This window comes from Arvicanthis niloticus, chromosome 1 (assembly GCF_011762505.2).
Source record: "Arvicanthis niloticus isolate mArvNil1 chromosome 1, mArvNil1.pat.X, whole genome shotgun sequence".
Lineage (NCBI taxonomy): Eukaryota > Metazoa > Chordata > Mammalia > Rodentia > Muridae > Arvicanthis > Arvicanthis niloticus.
The window spans coordinates 2,687,476-2,707,750 of NC_047658.1; the positions used below are offsets into that span (position 1 = coordinate 2,687,476).

Sequence of the window (20,275 nt, forward strand, 5' to 3'; positions counted from 1 at the left end):
CTAAACAGGCGCCTCCTATGGGCAGGGAAGCCGACTCAGTACGTGATATCACGCAAGACGCGGTGACGTCAGTACGTCGGGAATAGGAAACCGGCCACGCTCCCACGAGCGGCCGTTTAACGGCACCGCCCTCTGACGCTTCACTTCCGCCGCATATTTGCATACCCAACGTACGGACGTCGAGGCGTCGACGCGGTGACGTCACGAGCGCCCCCCTGCAGACAAACACCCTCCCCACCACCCCCGCCGCGAGCGTGCAGACGCACGCTCGTACGTAGGCACGTAGGCAAGTCCCTCCTTACGCAGCACGCACGGCCCACCGGCGGGCGGGGGAGGAACGGCGAGGTCGGCGGCGCCCCGCCCAGTCAGCAAGGTTGCGCGTGCCCAGGGCGGCCGCCAAGATGGTGGTGGGCGCATTCCCTATGGCAAAGCTGTTCTACTTGGGCATCCGGCAGGTTAGCAAGCCGCTGGCCAACCGCATCAAGGATGCCGCCCGCCGCAGCGAGTTCTTCAAGACCTACATCTGCCTGCCGCCAGCCCAGCGTGAGTCTCACCCCAAGGCCCCTAGCCCTTCCATTCCCGACCCTTCTAGTTCAAGGGAAATGGCTTCTGTGCCTGACCAATCGCGGCGCGAACCGGCAAAACGCTATAGCCAATGATGATGGCTTCTGCTAGAGGGGCGTGTCACTCGCCCAATAGGGAAGAAGGGCGAGCAGTCAGGGACGTCACCGCGCGAGTTTGGAATGCAAGCCAATAGGGAAGAGGGCTTGTGGCGGTTGACGTCTACGCCAGCCAATAGAATGAGGTATGAGAAACATTAGGGTGGGGCTTATTGTCAGAAGTTAGGGGCGGGACTGAGAAGAAGCCCCCTTGGCTATCCCTTACGGAGCCATCCTTACGAGAAAGACACACTTTACTGCAGAATCGCCAGCTTGTCCTTCACTTTTCCTCCGGCCCTGTGGGTGTTTTGCGTATCAGCCTGGGTTTAGAGCACAGAGCTTGTGCGTTAGTTTTAAACTGAGTTAGGGTCGTGATGGTGATGGAATCTTGCGAGCTGGCCAAAGGATGAACCCAGAATGGACGTCCTTCTGTTTATGAGTTTCCTCATAGCAGTCTATTCGTTGGGTAGCCGCACCGTGTAGGTTTCTTGGCTGGGAACTGGGAGATATGGTCCTAATATGTCAGCGTTATCTCAGAACTGTCAGGGACTGTAGGCAGTCTCGAGTTTAGAGCGGCCAGGTGAGCCAAGATAGTCTCCTGAGCAGAGACCTCACTTACTTTGCAAACGCACCAGATAGGTGCTCCTAGGAAAGACTCATCTATCTCTGTGAAGCAGAGACCAGGGGGAAGTCTTTGTAATTTGCCGAGAACTATCGTTCATGTTTATCTAATGCCCCATGTAGCTTATTATGATATTATGAGTGTCTGTTTTGAGCTGACCCTTCTTATGAAACAACAGGGTCTATGCCAGTACCATTCTGTCAAACCAAGACCCATACAGTGACAATCTAGATGGGATGGCAGAGCACACTAGATATGTGACCTGACATGGAGTACAAAGAGCACTTCCTGGCAGAGGGAGTATTCCAACTGAGACCTGAAGGGTGAGGATCTCACCAGACCACTGAGGGACATTGTTGGCTCCAAGGGTGGAACATGGGCACTAAGGGGAACCCTTGACTTTTTGTTTATATGTGTTTAATAAGATTTTTGGTCCTCTTGCTGTTTGGTGGAGCTTCTGCCTGTGCCAGAGGTCTTACAGTGGTAAAATCTTAGATTATGAAGCCAGGCATGATGATGAAGACTCACATCCCAGTATTTTGGAGGTTGAAGCAGTAGGAACAGGAGGTCAGATACCTTAAGATACCTTATTGAGTTCAGTCTGGGATACATGAGACCTTGTCTCAAAACCAAACCAAACGAAAACAAACAACAACAACAAAAAAAAAAAAAAACAAAACAGACAAGCAAACCAACCTGCAATGGTGGTGTTTGCCTTTAATCCCAGCACTTGGGAGGCAGAGGCAGGTGGATCTCAGATTTCTGAGTTCAAGGCCAGCCTGGTCCACAGAGTGAGTTATAAGGCAGCTAGGGCTATTACACAGAAAAACCCTGACTACAAAACCAACCAACCAACCAAGCAAACAAACAAAAAACCTGGTCCCATGTCTTTGTAAATCTCAGCACTAGGAAAGCAGAGGCAGGAGATTGAGTGCAAGTCCTGGGACTAGTCTTCTCTGTGTGGTTCAGGGAACAGCTCAATCCTACCCCTTAAATGATGACTTTGGCAGGTGAGTGTAACCCACCTGAGCCTCTGTTTCCAGTTCTGAACAGAGGCTCTCACGAGACAGGAGCAGTTAGTGCCTTCCTACTGTGTTCCAGGCTGTATTCTCCCAGCCTGCAGGGCACCGAGTCCTTAGTGGTTGCAGCAGCCTTGCACTCCCACTGTATGGATGCCCTCTGTGCATTTATGATGCGTGAAATGGTGCCTTATTGAGAGGAGTATGAAGATGCAAAGAGATCCGGGTCTCAAGGATTCCTGTGGGCAAGACAGGCAACAACCGGCATCAATACCTAAAATATAAAACAGGAAGTCTAGTCAGGCATGGGGACACATTCCAGCACTTGGGACGCTGAGGCAGGAGTGCCTCAAGTTTGAAGCCAGCCTGGACTACACAGTGACTTCCAGCCGGCCTGGGCTCTAACATAAGCCCCAGTTTCAAAAACAAAAAACAAAAGCCTGTCAGGTAGCAACAGCTGCTGTGGAAGAAAAGAAATCAGGTGGAAGGAGCTCCGTAAGCAAGGAGCTCCGTAAGCAAGGGTTCTGAGGTCTCACTGCATCTGGCACATTTGAAGGAGGGTACCAATGGCAATAGGAAGCTTGCTCCTGTGGGGCGGGGCCTGACCACTGCAAACACCACGGCTTTGTCCTGAGGGGCCAGGATTCATGAGAAGGTTCTGAGCCTTGAGATGTAGAGGATCAGATTCTATGCCTGAGTGTACGTGTGCATTTGCATGTGTGTGTGGTGTATAGTGAGTGTGGATGACTGTGTATGGTGAGTGTGTGTTGTGAGAGACAGACGGGGGTAGAAAGGGAGTGCGTGTGTGTGTGTGTGTGTGTGTGTGTGTGTGTGTGTGTGTGTTTGGCTGTGAAGATTTGAAGATGGAACACAGGGTGTTTGTGTGCATTGGGTAAGATTACCACTGAATCACACCTCAGCTTCAAGGTATAATTTATTAATTTTTTGTGACTGACTCTCATGTAGCACAGTGGGCCTCAGATTTGCCACATACTAGAGGATGACCTCAAACTTCTGAACCCCTGTCTCTGACTGCCACATGCAGGTTTACAGGCATGTAAATCTATACATTTTATTGTATGGTTTCAACAGTTTCTCTGTTTTCTATTCCGTTAACCTTTCTTGCCCACTCCCACTGATTCCCCTCCCCTTTCCAATCAGCCCTCTCTCTTATCTCATTCCTTTTCCTTCCTTGACACAGGCTCTCACAGGGTTGCCTGGCTGGTCTAGAACTGGCTGCAGACCATGCTGAACTCACAGAGACCTCCCTGCCTCTGGAGCTCTGAAATTAAAGGTGGCTTCCTATAGCCAGGCAGTGGTGGCGCAGGCACCTTTAATCCCAGCACTCAGGAGGCAGAGGCAGGCAAATCTTTGAGGTTGAGGCCAGCCAGGGCTACACAGAGAAACCTTGTCTCCAAAAACAAACAACAAGATGGCTTGTTATTATTATTTTTTAAAATCTGTTGAGTTGGTTGGCTGTGCATGGGTGAGGGGTTATACTAGTCTGACCGTGGCATTACCTCTCAGTGAAAAATAAGTCTCCCTTCCTCCAGCAGCTGTTGACTGTAGTAGTTCCTTAAGGCAAGGTGGGGCCTGGTGTGCACCTCCTGAGTTATATTTTAATAGATCTTTGGTAATCACTGGCTGAGCGTGGATGCATCAAGGAGACAGCTTCCACAGACCAGCTTGGTAGCCTTTAATCTGCAGTATTATTTGATACTAAAAAAATTTGGCTAGCTAAGCCTATAATCCCAGCTACCTGGGAGGCAGAGGCAGGAGAATTGGAAGTTCAAGACCAGCCTGGGGAATAGAGTGCATTCACAACCAGAACATCTTTTGAGACCCTGTCTCAAATACTGAGTGAGCAGGGTGAAATGACTAGCGGCAGATGCGTCCCAGTGGAAGAGAGCTTTCTAGTACAAGGGTGTGGGCGGGGTCGGGCATGCTGACAAATGCCTGCCATGCTAACCCTGGGAAGATGGAGGCAAGGACGGGATCGGGTCAGGAGTTTGAGGCCAGCCTGGGCCGTGTGAGGTCTGGTGCCCCTGCTCTTCGCAGTTCTCTCTGTTCACCCTTGTTTTTCATGACATGGACATTAATTCTGCAGCCTGGAACTTTCCGCAACTGGATCTGAATTGTGTGTCTTTGGCAGGGATCCCACAAAGTACAGTGTGTCGATATCTATCTGGGGAAGGATAGGTTTGGGACACACAGACTTTGTGGGTATGTACATGTGTGGACATGGTCTTGAGTCCCAAGGTTAGCAAGTCAACCTTCCTTTCCTGTCAGTGGTAATTGATCTGGAAACTTGTTTGGAAGTAGAACTGGTAGGAGTCAGGTGGGAGAGTAGATGTCAGATAGGCAGAGAGGACTCACCACCATGCTGTTGGAGGTGTTCTGAGCCTGGAGAGCCCCACCTAGCAAGGGGCCTGCTTTCTTTCAGTCTGTCTTTCCTTTCTTCACAGTGCTAGGTGCCTGTGGCTGTGGCTCAGCTAGTTGAGTGGTGCCTCTGAGTTCCCAGAGTCGTCTCTCAAGGGGCCTCTCGCACTGCTGCTCCCTCTGAGGATCCTGGCGCTCAGCCCTCATGTGTACTTCACTTTCTTCTAGGACAGAGCCTCAGTCTGTAGCCCTGCTTGGCCTGGAACTATGTGGACTATGCTAGCCTTGAGCTTGTGGAGATCTTCCTACCTCTGCCTTCTCCTCAGTGCTGAGATTAAAGGTGTGTGCCACCACATCGGGCTGCCTGCCCCTTCTTATCCACAAAGCCTGGAAGGCCATTGTGGCTGCTACAGCTGAGAGAGTACAGGGAAGAAGTCCCTGGAAGTTCAGTAGTCATGAAACAGAAGATTGCCCTATATGTAGTTCCTGCCTGTCCCAGGTGATCCACGCTCCTGGGAGCAAAAAACACCCTTATACTTGGTCTTATTCCTCGATGCACTGTGCAGTGAAGGCAGAAGGCTTATTTTGTTCTTCTTTGGCTTTTGAAGACAGAGTGTTGTACAGTTCTGGGTGCTGGCCTGGAACTTGTAGCTATCCTCTTCCTTCAGAGGTCTTTGGAGTGCTAAGATTTTAGACATTTACTGCAAGTTCAAAGTGCTCTCTTCCCCCAGCCTTCATCACAAAGTGTGTTACACGTGCTTCCAGGGAAGCGGAGGGTGACTCTGGGCAGGAAGCCCCGTTCACTTACGCTGACTCCTTTCTAGCCTGCTTCTCATTCTCCTCGTTCGCCACATGCAGTAAGCAAGGCTGCGGTCCTTCAAAGACGCCCACTTTTATATTAGTTGTATTTTTATTACTGTAACCGAATACCTGAGGCAGATTAGGTATATAAAGAAAAGAGGTTTATTTACCTTAGAATCTGGGTACCATTTGCATCCACTCAGCTCTTTTGATGGCCTTCTTGATGGTAGAATTCTGGGACATCACTGTGTCTGTGGCTTGTCTCTGTCAATAATGCCGTCGAGATTCTGGGATTCTGCGTTTGGACTTCATCATAGTGATCTTAGGACCTAAAGGCTCTACTTTCAAGTCTTCACTGTCTAGGTAAGTTTCTATTCTCTTAACCACGAGTAGAGTTTTCTGGGGATTACACTCCTGCTGGAATTCTAGGGACGAAAAGCTAGGCTAGGCATGGTGTCTCACGCTTGCAACCCACTGACCCCTTTTCTTTTTTAAATTAAGAAAAAACAAGATATATTTTTACTCATGTGTATGCGTGTGTGCCACATGTGTGCAGGTAGACCAGAAGAGAGAGCCAAATCCCCTGGAGCTGGGTGCAGGCGGTTGGGAGTGACAGAATGCTGAGAATGAAGCCCAGTCCTCTACAAGAGTAGGAGATGCTCTTAACCTCAGAGCCAGCTCAGCTCTGGGGTTGGTTTGTTTGTTTCTTTGGGGGGGGGTTGTGATGTTTGAGACAGACTTACACAATGCAGGTCAGGCTGGCCTCAAACTCATGTGACTTTCCTGCCTCAGCCTCCACAACAGTAAGATTACAGTCATCTACCACCACACCTGACAGACAGCAGGGACCCCTTTGTTTCTTTAGTCTGTGGTTTGGCTGGGCTCTGCTTGGAGGTTCCTCTGTTGGGGTGCAGGAGCTGAGTGGCAGGCGACAGGTGGCAGGTGCCACCATGGAGCATTGGCACCGCCAGCTCCATGGCCTCTCCCTGTAGTCCTCCCAGCAGACTCCCCAGCCGGCTCATCGCCCTGGACTTACAAAAACACACTGAGTTTCCCGTTCAGTGGGAAGTGGGTGCTGTAGGCCATTAAGAGGAGGGCCTGGATGTACAGTGTTATCCCCATGGCTCTGTCAGTCAGAGCAGCCCTGAGTACGGGCTACACATGGTGCAGGAAGAGACTGCACTGGCTGGCACACAAAAAGTGGCATACTCAACCACAGCACAGACACGCTTGGATTTGAAATCCTGGTATCACCACTGACTGGCTCTGTGATGTTCAGAGCAGGCTGCCCTCTCTGAGCATCTGTTCTGTATCCCAAAACCAAGCAAGCATCTGGCCATTGTTGTGCATGTTTTTAATGCCAGCACTGGGAGTCTGAGAACAGGAGGAAGAGTGTTTAAGGTTCACCTTGGTTACTAGGCAGTTTGAGGTCAGCCTGGGCTATATGAGATTCTGTCAAAACAACAAAAGGAGGTAGTTATAAAACTTACCCCTGAGATTCTTGTGTGAGTGTGGAAGACTCTGACCTAGAGCCCATGGACCTGGTCATTCTCAGTGGCTGGGAGGGCACAGAGTCTGTTGTCGTGTAAAAATAGGGCTTGGTACACTGATAAAGGCTTTCTGCCCTTGTGTCCCTGCTTTTTGATTTCCTCTGGGTGTGTCCTGGGCATACCATTGCCTTTCTGCAGAGTAGAGTACTTATGACTGATGGCCAGTGCCCTCAGTATACTCTGAGGCCAGTCAACAGCATGGCCCACAGCCCAGCCTAAGGAACGTGGGCAAGAGTTATTTAACCTCTCTGGGCCCTGGTTTCATAGTCTGTTTTTGAATGACCTGACACTTTTATAAGTTAGTATGACAAAGGAAAAAATGTTTTTTATAAAATTAAGGGTTGAACTCAGGGTCTCAAGCATTCTAGGCAAGGGCTCGACCACTGAGCCACACCCTAGCCCTGGCCTAACTCCTAAGTGTTATTGTGAATGTTAGTTGGAATACACAAACATTTGATGCCATGTTTGTTTTTCTTGTTCCATCATGGTAATGTTAGCTCGTGTGTGCTGTTGACGCTGCTCTAGCTCACACTTAGGGCGTGCAGCCATATGGGCTTTGAGCCCTGCCTTACAGTTGGCTCTCACAGGCTTACCACTTGTGCAAGTCTGGGCCTCCTCTCTCCAATTCTAGCATGTTAACAATGGTTATTTGATCAGAAGGTACAGTTAGAGCCAAGAATGGTACCACACACCTGTAATCCCAGCAAGTGGGAAGCTGATGCATGAGGATACCTGCATCACACTGGGCTCCAGCGTGAGGTCCTGCCTCATAAGCCAAGAAGGGTGGGCAGGTGGCACACACCTGTAATTTATGCACTAGGTAGGTAGAGGCAAGAGATCTGGAGTTCACGGTCATTCGTCCTCAGCTCTGGACTGAGTTATAGGACTCATGAGGCCCTTTCTCAAAACAAAGCACTTCAGCAATGGAGGCACACAACAAGGGGAAAAAGAAGCTCACGTTGAGAAAATAGCTAGGAATAAAGACAGGTGAGGAAGTCAAACTCACAAGGTGGCTGTGAGGGACAGGGCCACCTGCGAAAGTATCCAGTTTCCCAGCCTGCCTGCAGACGCTCCATGCTTAACCACACCTTCTTATAAACTGAGTGTTTGAGTTTTCCAGAAAGAAAAACCAGGTCTTCTACAGCAAGGGAAGGGCTAGACCCAGGCCACTTGATCCTCTGGGACCTTTCCAGCTTCTAATGGCCTGGGGGATGGGAGTCATGCTGCAGGGAAGCTAGGCAAGAGGCTGCCTGTGCAAGCCACCCTGTGAAGGCCACAGACAGCCTCAGCTCCTAGTGGAGTTGGTCAGGTTCATTATTACTGTTGTCTTTAATGCTATTTTGTACTGGACATGGAACCTAAACCTGCTCTGGCACTGGCTGTCTCCTCAGCCTCCACATGAACATGTTGTCCCTGAGCTTGTGGCCACTGGCTAGTCTTTCTGTGGCCTAAGTTATAGCCTGTTAAAAAGGAATGTGTCTGCTGTACCTCTTGGTATCTGGCTTAGAGAAGTTCATATGATACTGTGGCACTCATGGGACAACAGTAGAAGAATGCATTCCCTGTAGACAGCGGGCCACCACACTGAGTGGGAGCCTGAAGAGAGTCTGGCAAGCTGAGACCTGTAAACCCTGCAGATCACAGTATTACCAGACATGAAGTTAAAATAGCAGAGTTAAAGCTGAGCCTGGGGCTGGGTTGGTAGAGAGCTCGTCTGGCGTGCATGAAGCCCTGGGCCAGGCCCAGCAGTGCATACAGGACGTGCTTACACACCACCTTACCCAGCACTCTGGAGGTGGAGGCAAGAAGATCTGAAGCTCATGGACATTCTTGGCAATATTCTGAGTTTGAAGTCAGCCTGAGCTACATGAGACTCTCTCATAAAACAAAACAAAACAAACAAAACAAAACAAAAACAAAAAACAAAAAAAAACCCAAAAAACAAAAAATCAAAACCAAAAATACCTAAGTGTATATGTTAAAAAGATTAAAAAGTGGAGTGATAAATACAAGTAAAATTGAAAATTGCCAGGAAACTGGAGAAATAGAACCATTAGAACACCTAAAAATGACAGCCCCAACTGGTCACACCTCAGAGAACTAGGTCTAGCTAGACATGGTGGCACTTGCCTGTAATCCCAAAGCCTGGGGAGACAGGCAGGAGATCTCACGTTCCAGGCAAGCCTGGGCTATACAGTGAGGTCCTATCTCAAAAACCAAAGAAAGAGCCAGATGCAGTGGCTCACACCCGTAGTCCCAGCACCTAGGAGGTGGAGGCAGGAGACTTAGTTGTTTCAGGCCAGCTGGGTTCCTGAAAAACATCTCAACAAACAAATATGACAAAAAGAAAGAAACAAAGAGAAGAAAGGCTAGTGCTGTGCTGCCCAGTAGGTGTGGGCTTGCTCGCCATGCACAAGGCCCTGGGTCCATCCCGGCAGCACACGCTGCAGACAGAAAGGGCCATGGTATATGGTGTGCACGTCTTTAATCCCAGCACATAGGCAGAGGCAGGTAGATCTCTGTCAACTGGAAGCCAGCCTAAACCAGGCTAGACAGCTCTATGGTGAGACTCTGTCTCAAGGAAGGACGTGACGGAGGGAGGGAAAGAGGGAGAGAGAGAGAAAGAAATATTAGATTAAGGACAGCTGCGTTGCCGGGCAGTGGTGGCGCACGCCTTTAATCCCAGCACTTGGGAGGCAGAGGCAGGCGGATTTCTGAGTTCGAGGCCAGCCTGGTCTACAGAGTGAGTTCCAGGACAGCCAGGGCTACACAGAGAAACCCTGTCTCAGAAAAAAGAAAGAAAGAAAGAAAGAAAGAAAGAAAGAAAGAAAGAAGTCTCGAAATACCAAAAAAATGAAAAAAATAAAAAATAAAAACAGGACAGCTGCGTAAGGGTTGGCTGAGCAGCAGGTAGATGACCTGTAGGCACAATATGGCTTTGTGAGTACTTGCCTGAGATGCCCAGGAGTGCCACCTACATGGCTTGGCCCAGCTGGCCTGGGGAAGCACTGGAATTTTTATTTTTAATGCTCTCAGAGAAAGTCACTTCCCCGAGATCTATTTATAGTCTTGAGAGTGTCACATCAGCTCTCAACATCAGCTCTGTGGCAGCCAGGCTGTTGCTGTTGACCTCCAAACACTCAAGGAAACACTTTCGTGTGTGTGTGTGTGTGTGTGTGTGTGTGTGTGTGTGTGTGTGCGCGTGCGTGCGTGCGTGCGTGCATTATTCATTATTACCAGTTATGTATCTTGCTAACATAATGTATGTAAGTATAAAAAAAACAAAAGGGGTGGCATTAATTATTTTTTATTCTTTCTTTCAGTCTTTCTTTCTCTTTCTTTCTGTTGTTGTTTACAGGGTTTCTCTGTGTAATCCTGGCTATCCTGGAACTCTGTAGACCAGGCTGGCCTCAAACTCACAGAGAAACACTTGTTGCTGCCTCCTGAGTGCTGAGATTGAAGGCATGGACCACTCTGCCTGGTCTTCATTAATTGTATTTTAGAAATTTTTTTATCCATGCTAACCCCCACCCCCCAGTATTCTTGTGTACACGAAACAATGCCTTCCTTCTGTCGTGGCGACTCACACCTATAGTTCCAACCCTCAGAAGCCTAAGATAGGATTGCTGATAATTCAAGGCCAACCTGGGACAAAGAGTGAACTCCTGCCTCAGAAAACAGTAGCAGTGCTTACTGTGGGTCCTCAGTGCAGGTCTGGGCCGACGTTTAGATGCCCCCAGGCAACTCTTGCTGCTTGACTGAGTGCTATACTCATAGAATCCCAGCCACTCAAGAGGCTGGTGCTGCAAGGTTGTGAGTTTAGGACCAAGCTTGGCCACTGAGCCTGTCTGAAAAGAAACATTTTTTAACCAACTGGGGCTAGGCTTGGTGGCACACACCTGGCATTTGAGAAGTGGAGGCAGGAGGATCAAGACTTTTAGGTCTTCAGCTACTCAGTAAGTCTGAGGTCAGCCTGGGCTATGGGAGATTCTCTCAGCACAACAGAGGGGGCATATAGCTAAGTGCCTAGCCTGCTTCTGTCTCCTAGCTACAAAAACAAGTAACCTCTTCAGGTCCTCCCACTGTGTTTGAAGGCTAGTTGGTTTATAGTGCTGTATCACAGACTCTCCTTGCCTAGGCTGCCGCAGTACTGTGAACAGACAGGAGAGGGCGCCCAAGTCAGTTCTTCAGCTTTGTCCTGCACCTGGGCTTGCTCTAGCTGCATGGCACAGAAAGCTGACTGAATAGCTACTACCTGACAGTCGGCGTTCCAAAAGTCTCTTATTCCTCTCGCCGGGCAGTGGTGGCCAATGCCTTTAATCCCAGCACTTGGGAGGCAGAGGCAGGTGGATTTCTGAGTTCGAGGCCAGCCTGGTCTACAGAGTGAGTTCCAGGACAGCCAGGGCTACACAGAGAAACCCTGTCTCGAAAAACAAACAAACAAACAAACAAACAAACCAAACAAAAAGTCTCTGTACTCCTCTCAAGCTTGTTGAAAACCAGCCAATAAATCTTAACCAAACCTGCAGTCAGACCTTCTGCTGACTAGACAGTAAAGCACCTCTCAGTGGTTTGCTGACTTTTTTTTTTTTTTTTTTTAATTCAGGCCGGTCTCATGACCTCTGAGCACCAAACTTCTTACTTCTTTTCTTTTAACTGAAACACATGCTAGGTACCTGAGGCGTTCAGAAGATAGTGTTGGATCTGCTGGAACTGGTGTTATAGACAGCTGTCAGCTGCTATGTGGTTGCTGGAACTGAACTCAGTCAGTGCTCTTAACCACTAGGCATCTCCAAAGCCTCACACCATGCATTTTTTTTTTTTTTTTTTTTAACTTCAGGAGGGTTAGTGATAAAGTGTGTGTTGGGGCCCTGGGTTCTATGCTGAGGAGCGGCCAGGTGTGGAGACACATGCCTGTGAATCCGGTGCTTGCTGGGTGGAGGTAGTAGGATTAGAAACTCAGGCCACCCTCAGCTACCAGCAGGTTCCAGGCCAGCCTAGGCCATGTGAAAACTTGTTCAGAGGGAGAGAGACAAAGACTTATGAAGGTGGAAAATGCCCTTTCAAATCCTGTGGCAGACTACTATGTCCTGGTCACGTGCTGCCCTGCGGTGGCACAGAGACAGGTCTTTATGACCGTTTGTATATGTTTGGCCCAGGGAGTGGCACTACTTGGAGATGTGGCCTTGTTAGAGTAAGTGTGTCGCTGTGAGTGTGGGCTTTAAGACCCTTGTCCTAGCTGCCTGGAAGCCAGTATTCTGCTAGCAGCCTTCAGATGAAGATGTAGAACTCTCAGCTCCTCCTGCACCATGCCTGCCTGGATACTGCCATGTTCCTGCCTTGATGATAATGGACTGAACCTCTGACCTGTAAGCCAGCCCCAATTAAATGTTGTCCTTATAAGACTTGCCTTGGTCATGGTGTCTGTTCACAGCAGTAAAGCCCTAACTAAGACAGTCTTTCTGTGTAGCTCAGGCTAGTCTGAAACAGTCTTAATCATCAGCCTCCCAAGGACTGGAATTACAGGCTCAAGTCAGTGCACCTCTACTATGGCCATTTTAAGCCCCACAGATGAAGAAACTGAGGCCTCAGGGCAGGAGGTGGTAAATGGCTCAGCATGGGCTTCAAGCCAGACAGCCTGACTCCCTGTAGCCTTAGCCACAGTGCTCTAGGGCTCAACTCCAGTTCCATTCCTCAGGCAGCCCTGCTCTCTCCCATCACATTGCTACAGCCCTTGCTCACTCCTGGGATGATGAGCCAGCAACCCTCGGAGCCATGCTTGGAGCACCCGCACTTGCACCCACTCCTACCTGCTGCTCTCCACATTTACAAAACGGGAGCAGATGCACTGTGCTGTTTGGAATCCTGACCAGTCACACAGCAACTAAGCAGCAAGTGTAGGGCTGGAACCCAGGACTGTCCAGCTCTGAGCACACTGAGCCCCCAGCCTCCAGAACTCCCAGGTACCCCTCTCCTAAGCCCAGCTGGCCTGTTCAAGTCTGGGTGGTGAGCATAGGCAGAGGTCATTCTGTGGCAGAGTCATTAGGAGCCTACATTAGTCACCACTCCTGTGTTTAGTGCCTGCGTGTGCTAGGAGCTGTTCTAGAAGGAAGGACTGTGAGTCAACAGTGGGACAGACAGGGAGGGGAGTGTGCTGTGTACACCTGTGATCCCAGCATGTGGAGGCAGAAGCAGGGGCAGCCTTGGCTACACAGGGCATCTGTCTACACGTATGTCTGTGTGCTTGTGTGCCTGGTGTCTGTGGAGGCCAGAAGACTTGGGATCCCCTGGAACTGAAGTTACAAACTGTGTGAGCCACCCTGTGCGTGTTGGGAATAAAACCTGGGTCATCTGAAAAAACAACCATTGTTCTTAACTGCAAGGCTATCTCTTGCTGAATTTTGAATTTTATTTTTATTTTATGTGTGTATGTGTGTGCCTGCACACATATATATGTACCATGAAGGCCAGAATGGTGTTGGATGGCTGGTAGCTGGATCTACCTGTTGTGGGTTCTCGTCAAGAAGAGTTGAGCTGTCTCTCCAGGCTGTTCTTTTGTTTTGTTTTGTTTTGTTTTTTTTGGTTTTTGAGACAGGGTTTCTCTGTGTAGTCCTGGCTGTCCTGGAACTCACTCTGTAGACCAGGATGGCCTCGAATTCAGAAATCCGCCTGTCTCTGCCTCCCAAGTGCTGGAATTACAGGCGTGCGCCACTACCGCCGGGCTGTTCTTTTGTTTTCTTGAGGCAAGCTTTCACTACATACTCAAGACTGGCCTCATATTTGTGATCCTCCTGCCTCAGCCTTGTAAGTGTTAGTAAGAAAGGTCTGTGGCGCTGTGGTAGGCTTCAGAGTGAGCCCACTGGGACAAGGCAGAGACCACTTGGAGCCATGTGATATTACTGACCAGCAGCATCAGTGGTAATTTAATTATGCTATTATCTTGACAAATGATGCTAGATCTCTTATTAGGAGTTTATGGTGAGCCTGGCTTTGTAAATGGGGAATATTCCATAGAGAATCGAGTCCCTGAGGCAGCACACGCTGAGAAATAAGTCCTTCTTGTACCCAAACCACTTCAGTATGGTTTCATTAGTGATATTCATTCCTTTGTATTTTTTAGAATTATTTATTTATTTTATGCATATTAGTACACTGTAACTGTCTTCAGACACACCAGAAGAGGGCATCAGATCCCATTACAGATGTTGTGAGCCATGTGGGTGCTGCGAATTGAACTTAAGACCTGGAAGAGCAGCCAGGACTGAGCCATCGCTCCAGCCCTTTTGTATTTTTTTTTTTTTTTTTAAAGATTTGTTTTTATACACTTACCTGGCAGGGGAGATACCATGATAAAGGTGGGTTTCCCAGAGTGAGACTTATCCATTGTACTCCAGATGTGCTGGCCCCTGAAGTTTCCCCAAATATAGGAAATTCCAGAGTAATTTGTGGTAGTGGGGACTGTGTTTGATCTATCCTATGGGGCATGGGGGAGAAAAGAAAATATTTATTTTTATTACTTCCTGGTATTGTGTTTGGCCTGAGCGAATGTCTGTGCACCTGCTTGCAGTGGATCCTGTGAGACTAGAATTACAGAAGGTTGTGAGCTGCCATGTGGGTGCTGGGAATCAAACCTGGGTCTTCTGGAAGAGCAGCAAGTGCTCTTAGCCGCTGAGCCATCCCTTCAGCTCATGTATGTAAATTTCTTAAGTTTTTTATTTGTTTGTTTGCTTTTGTATTTCAATATAGAATTTCTCTCTGTAGCCCTGGCTGTCCTGGATTTCTCTGTAGACCAGGCTGGCCTTGAACTCACAGAGATCCTCCTGCCTCTGCCTCCTAAATACTGGGATTAAAAGCCTATACCAGCCGGGCGGTGGTGGCGCACGCCTTTAATCCCAGCACTTGGGAGGCAGAGGCAGGCGGATTTCTGAGTTCGAGGCCAGCCTGGTCTACAAAGTGAGTCCAGGACAGCCAAGGCTACACAGAGAAACCCTGTCTCAAAAAAAAAAAAAAAAAAAAAAAGCCTATACCACCACATCTGGCTAAAATTATAGTGTGTGTGTGTGTGTGTGTGTGTGTGTGTGTGTTTTTTCCACATGCCAGTAGTGAGCATATGGAAGTCAGAGGACAACTTACAGGAGTTGATTCTCTTCTGCCACATGGGTCTCAGGGATTGAACTTGGGTCATCAGGCTAGGTGACAGTCGAACACTCTGAGGTACTGTACCATCTTGCCATTGCCAATCCTGGATGCACATTCTCATTGAGATGCAACACGCATGTAAAGTGTACTGGAAACTGTTCAGACATCTAGGGACTGCCCTGTGTGTCCCAGTGAGCTCAACACTCACTCTGAAGCCTACCACAGTGCCACAGACCTTTCCTACTAACACTTTGGAGGCTGAGGCAGGAGGATCACAAATAGGAGGCTTTCTGCCCCGGGTTCAGTCCCAGCCTGGCTTACACAGTGAGACTCTGTCTCAAAAATACAGTAATAAGGCCAGAATGGTAACACATGCCTGTGGTCTCAGGCAGAGGCAGGAGGATGGTCATCCTTGGCTGTATAGCATGTTTGAGGCCAGCATTGCTACATGAGAACCTGTTACAAAAACAAGAAAGCAAGAAGGAAAAGGACATCATGGTCTACAAATTGAGTTCCAGATCAGCCAGGGCTAGCCCGTGACACCATGTCTCAGCCAGGGCTAGCCCGTGACACCATGTCTCAGCCAGGGCTAGCCCGTGACACCATGTCTCAAAACAAAACAAACAAACAAAAAAAACCAGTGTAATAAACAATAAAAACTGAAATGAAGACAAGAATGGTGGTGCATGCCTATGATGCCCACAGCTTGAGAGGCTGAGGCAGGAGGATTACTACAAACTCAAGGCCAGCCTGGCTCTACATGGTGGATTCCCAGGTTAGCCAGGCATAGTGAGACCATCTCAAAGACTTAGTGGGGCAGTGGTGGCACACGCCTTCCCAGCACTTGGGAAGCAGAGGCAGATGGATCTCTGATTTGGAGGCCAACCTGGTCTACAGAGCAAGTTCCAGGACTACCAGGGCTACATACAGAAACACTGTCTAAAAAAAGGAAAAAAAAAAAAAAAAAAAAAAAAAACTGTTGAAAGGACATTTGGAAAAGAGCTAGGTTGGGCGCTGCCTCTATCTCCTTCCACTTGATGGGCACCCATGATGCCGGACCAGTGAAGTCGGGGGCCAGGCAAGGAGGCAGCTGTGCATGCCACTTAGCTCTGTCAGTTTGCACTGAGAACCTAGGATGGAGCCTCCCGACCCACAAAAGCTGCAACCCTCCTCTACATTCTAGGAAGGAAAAGAAAGGGAGCTGGTCTCTTGCTGGGGAAGTGGGCGATAGTGCCATGGAGGAAGACAGCTGGTGACCTGAGGAGCGGCAGTGGGAGCTGAATGTGGCTGCTGAGCCTTTACACCTTGTGTGCTCTTAACACTCAGGGAGCGGGTGCTTGTGACCTGCTAGGGGCATGGCTTCCCCTCTGAGGGCCTCTGCTCTCAGCAGGCTTCTGCTCATTGCTGCTCTCTGGAATCTTCTTGCGCTTTGAAGGATGTCTCTGGAGCTAGGCCTGATCCTTATGGTACAGAACTACCCCAGCTACTCAAGAGGCAGAGGCAGGAGGATCATGAGTTCAAGACCAGCCTGGGCTACACCTGGAAAGAAGTAAAAAGTGATAAGATGTAATGTTTGTCATCCCAGCACATGGGGAAGTAGAAAAACAGAGTCAGAGATTAAAGGCCATCCTTGGCTACATAGGGAGCTAAATGCCAATATGAGCTACACTTGTTTGTCTGTCTGTCTGTCTAAAAATGATGGGGTATAGCTTAGTGGTAGCAGTGTGTCTAGCATGCATGAAGCCCTGGATTCTGACCTTAGTACTGAGGGAAGAAAACCCCCAGGTTACCTCGGGAGGAGACTGTGTTCCCTGGGTGAAGCAAGGGACAGGTCTTGCTTAAGGCGACCTCCCACTCCCAACTTGGTCTCTGACTGCAACTGGAACAAGAAAGTGTGGGGTGGGGCTTGGGAACACCGCTGACCCTTCTCTCCCCTGCAGTGTACCACTGGGTGGAGATGCGGACCAAGATGCGCATCATGGGCTTCCGGGGCACAACCATCAAGCCGCTGAATGAGGAGGCAGCAGCAGAGCTGGGTGCTGAGCTGCTGGGTGAGGCCACCATCTTCATTGTGGGCGGAGGCTGCCTGGTCCTGGAGTACTGGCGCCACCAGACTCAACAGCGCAATAAGGAGGAGGAACAGCGGGCAGCCTGGAACGCGCTGCAGGATGAGGTGGGCCGCCTGGCACTTGCTCTAGAGGCGCTGCAGGCTCAGGCACAAGCGATGCCCTCTTTGAGTGCCCTGGAGGAGCTGCGGGAGGAGCTGCAGGAAGTGCGTGGCCAGGTCTGCAGCGCTCACTGTACTCCCAAGTGCCAGACAGCATCTTCCAAGTAGCTAGCTGCTGGGGCCTGGACTTGTCTGTGGCTGTGTGGCCCCCAGTAGGGCCTTCTCCTCACACCTCCTGGCCTGGTCTGCTCTGGCCTAGCAGAAACCATGAGGACCTTGATGTAGCTGTGACGTGTGGTCACCCCTTACTGGCAGAATCTGGGCATTTCCTCCAGGGAGCACTCAGAAGAAGCATTCTGAGTCCATCCAGCCTCTGGCTCAAAGTGCTCAGCCCCACCAGGAACCACATTGGCCAACCTGTCTCTCCACTGCTCTAGCAAAGGCAAGAAATGGAGCCAGGGCTCAAGCTTGATCAGGATGTAGACAAGGTCACCTTGTCTACATCATTGGAACGCCTCCTTCCTTTGGTGGGCACAGGCCACCGTGAGCCTTGCCTCAGGTCAGTGTAGCTCCCATGGAGGCAGCACAGTGCAATCGATGCCCTAATTCTCTCTCCTCATTCTCCTTCTGAGGTCCCAAGGGGATCGTGGCTGTACAGATCCCCTCAGCCTGTGGCATTACCCCATTCCCTCCCTCAACACAAACTGATCCTAGCTGGCTTGAATCTGACCTGCCTGTCTCAGTTGCAGCCCCGCTACCCTGTCCTAAGAGTCCCTGGACCTTGTTTCAGGTGGCACATATTTTCTTATGTCCTTCAGTGGCATTTTCAGTTGGGTGGGTTAGATGTGACCCTCCATACCCCTGCAGGCCTGGATCCTCACCCTTTCTGTTGGTCCCACCTTCCTTGCCCACTCCCCCAGACATGACATATTGCTAGAAACGTGATGGAGGACACAGAGTAACCTGTCCTCCCACCATTCTGGAAGCCAGTAGCAGAGGTCAGGGTGTTTGGGTTCCACTTTCTTTTGGCTTCAGGGACTCCATATCTCCTGGACTCTGTGTCTTGTCTTCATGTGGCTTTCTCTTCCCCCATCTGTCTCCTGCAAGGACACCTGCTCTGAATACAAGATCTACCCTGAATCCAGGATGACCACATTGAAAGAGCCTTTATTACATCTCTGAAGACCCTTTTTCTAAATGGGGACACATAGGTCCCAGATTAGGACATGGGGTTTTCTTCTGAAGGCCCTCTATTCAGCTTGTTGCCTGCTGTTCTAAGAAGACTTATGAAGAAAGTCTATGCTATAGCCCTGCTATGCTGCTTGGCCATTTGGCAGCCTACCCATAGCTTCTGGAGTTGGGCTAACCACTATAGCTCCAGAAGGATTGTGAGGGCAATAGTCTCTGTCATGGCTGTTCAGTTCCTGATGGAAGGAGCCATAGAATAAGGAGACCTCCTAAGGATATAAGAGAGGCATGATCACCATGGACCTCCAGACTAGGCCAGTGTTCATTAACAATAGAGAAAGCCACATACCTGGAATTCCAGTGCTCAGGGGCTGAGGCAGGAATGAGCCTGGGTCCCATTGTGAGTTCCACGGCAGCCTGCTGAACCACAGGAAGCCACCCTGTCTTTAAGGAGAAAAAAAAAAAAAAAAAAAGATGAAAAATAAAAAGAAAGACAGAAACCTTGGAGGAAAGGCAGAGGTTTTGGCTCTGGGGGAGAAGGGGCTGAGACTCACCCTGTGAGCTCTTTCCCACATTGGGAGACTGAGGCCCAGGAAAAGGGAAGCTAAGGGACTTGGCCAAGACCTCAGGAGGGACCAGCTACAAAGGGTGAGGAAGAAGGACCAGAGGACCCAGATGGTTCTGGCTGCAGGACAAAGTGAGAGGAAGGCCCAACGTCTTCCCAGTGGCCAGAGGCACTGGGTTTCTGCCCACTGTCAGAAAAGCCCTGGGCTATACCCAAGATCTCTAAATATAGGAAACAGGTTCATTCTCCCTGGCCCTTGTCCCTAGAGGTGGCACTTGTAGGGCTCCCCGCAAGGGGTTGAAAATGACCCATCCGCTGGGCAGTGGTGGCACACGCCTTTAATCCCAGCACTTGGGAGGCAGAGGCAGGTGGATTTCTGAGTTCGAGCCCAGCCTGTTCTACAGAGTGAGTTCCAGGACAGCCAGGACTACACAGAGAAACCCTGTCTCGAAAACACCAAAAAAAAAAGAAAATGACCCATCCCCAGGATTCCCCAGACTGGAACTAATACTGAACTGTACCTCCGTTTCTTCTAGAAGAGGCAGAAGTTGGTGTCTTTAAACTTAGGTGAGAGCCTAACTGGGGACAAAGGGCACACATGGCTACATGATGACGGGAAGACAGAGGAGCTAGGGAAGCTGCCCGATTGCCATGGTTACCGCTGTCACTAACAGCCAGCCCTGTCCACCTGCCCTGAGTCAGTCCACAGCAGTTATGGCAAAGCCAAGACGGGTGAGAGCGCTGGGCTCCGTCAGGTCAGTAATTACTCCAACAGACCAGCTTCACTGTTGGTGAAGAACCCCATAGGAATATTTTCTCTGCTTGCTTGAGAGGAAACAGGCATGAAGATGAAATGTCACCTTCGGGTTACCCAAGCATGAAAGTAGGCCTCTGGGCCCAACCTGACCCAGTGGAGCCTTCATGTGGTCCTGATGTGTGTGGACATGGTAGGCCCGTGGCAGCCTCACCCACGGTGACGGTGCGGGAAGAAAGTGTGGTACGGTGTATGGTTCCAGAAGTCTCTGCAGGACAGGAGGCCAGAGCAGCTTTCATGGCTCTGGCTTTCTTCTCCCTGCAGTGTTACATATTTCCCACAAGGGGAGAAGGAGGAGAATAAATTTATGAATGAAGCTGGTTGTCTTCAGTTTTATTTGTGTGTGTTTTTTAATTGAAAAAATCCAGTAGA

General features: G+C 49.7%; 1 protein-coding gene and 1 non-coding gene across 2 annotated transcripts; both read left to right on the plus strand.

The window, feature by feature from the left end:
- The first annotated feature begins 316 nt into the window (after window positions 1-316).
- LOC117712989 (optic atrophy 3 protein homolog) lies at window positions 317-20,219 on the plus strand. The gene is made up of 2 exons (XM_034509254.2): window positions 317-543; window positions 17,110-20,219. The coding sequence occupies exons 1-2, from the start codon at window positions 402-404 to the stop codon at window positions 17,502-17,504; spliced, it is 537 nt and encodes a 178-aa protein (XP_034365145.1). The 5' UTR covers window positions 317-401; the 3' UTR covers window positions 17,505-20,219.
- Window positions 14,352-14,508, plus strand: LOC117700056 (U1 spliceosomal RNA). The gene has a single exon (XR_004605383.1). It is a non-coding gene; the product is annotated as a U1 spliceosomal RNA (small nuclear RNA).
- Window positions 20,220-20,275: the final 56 nt, after the last annotated feature.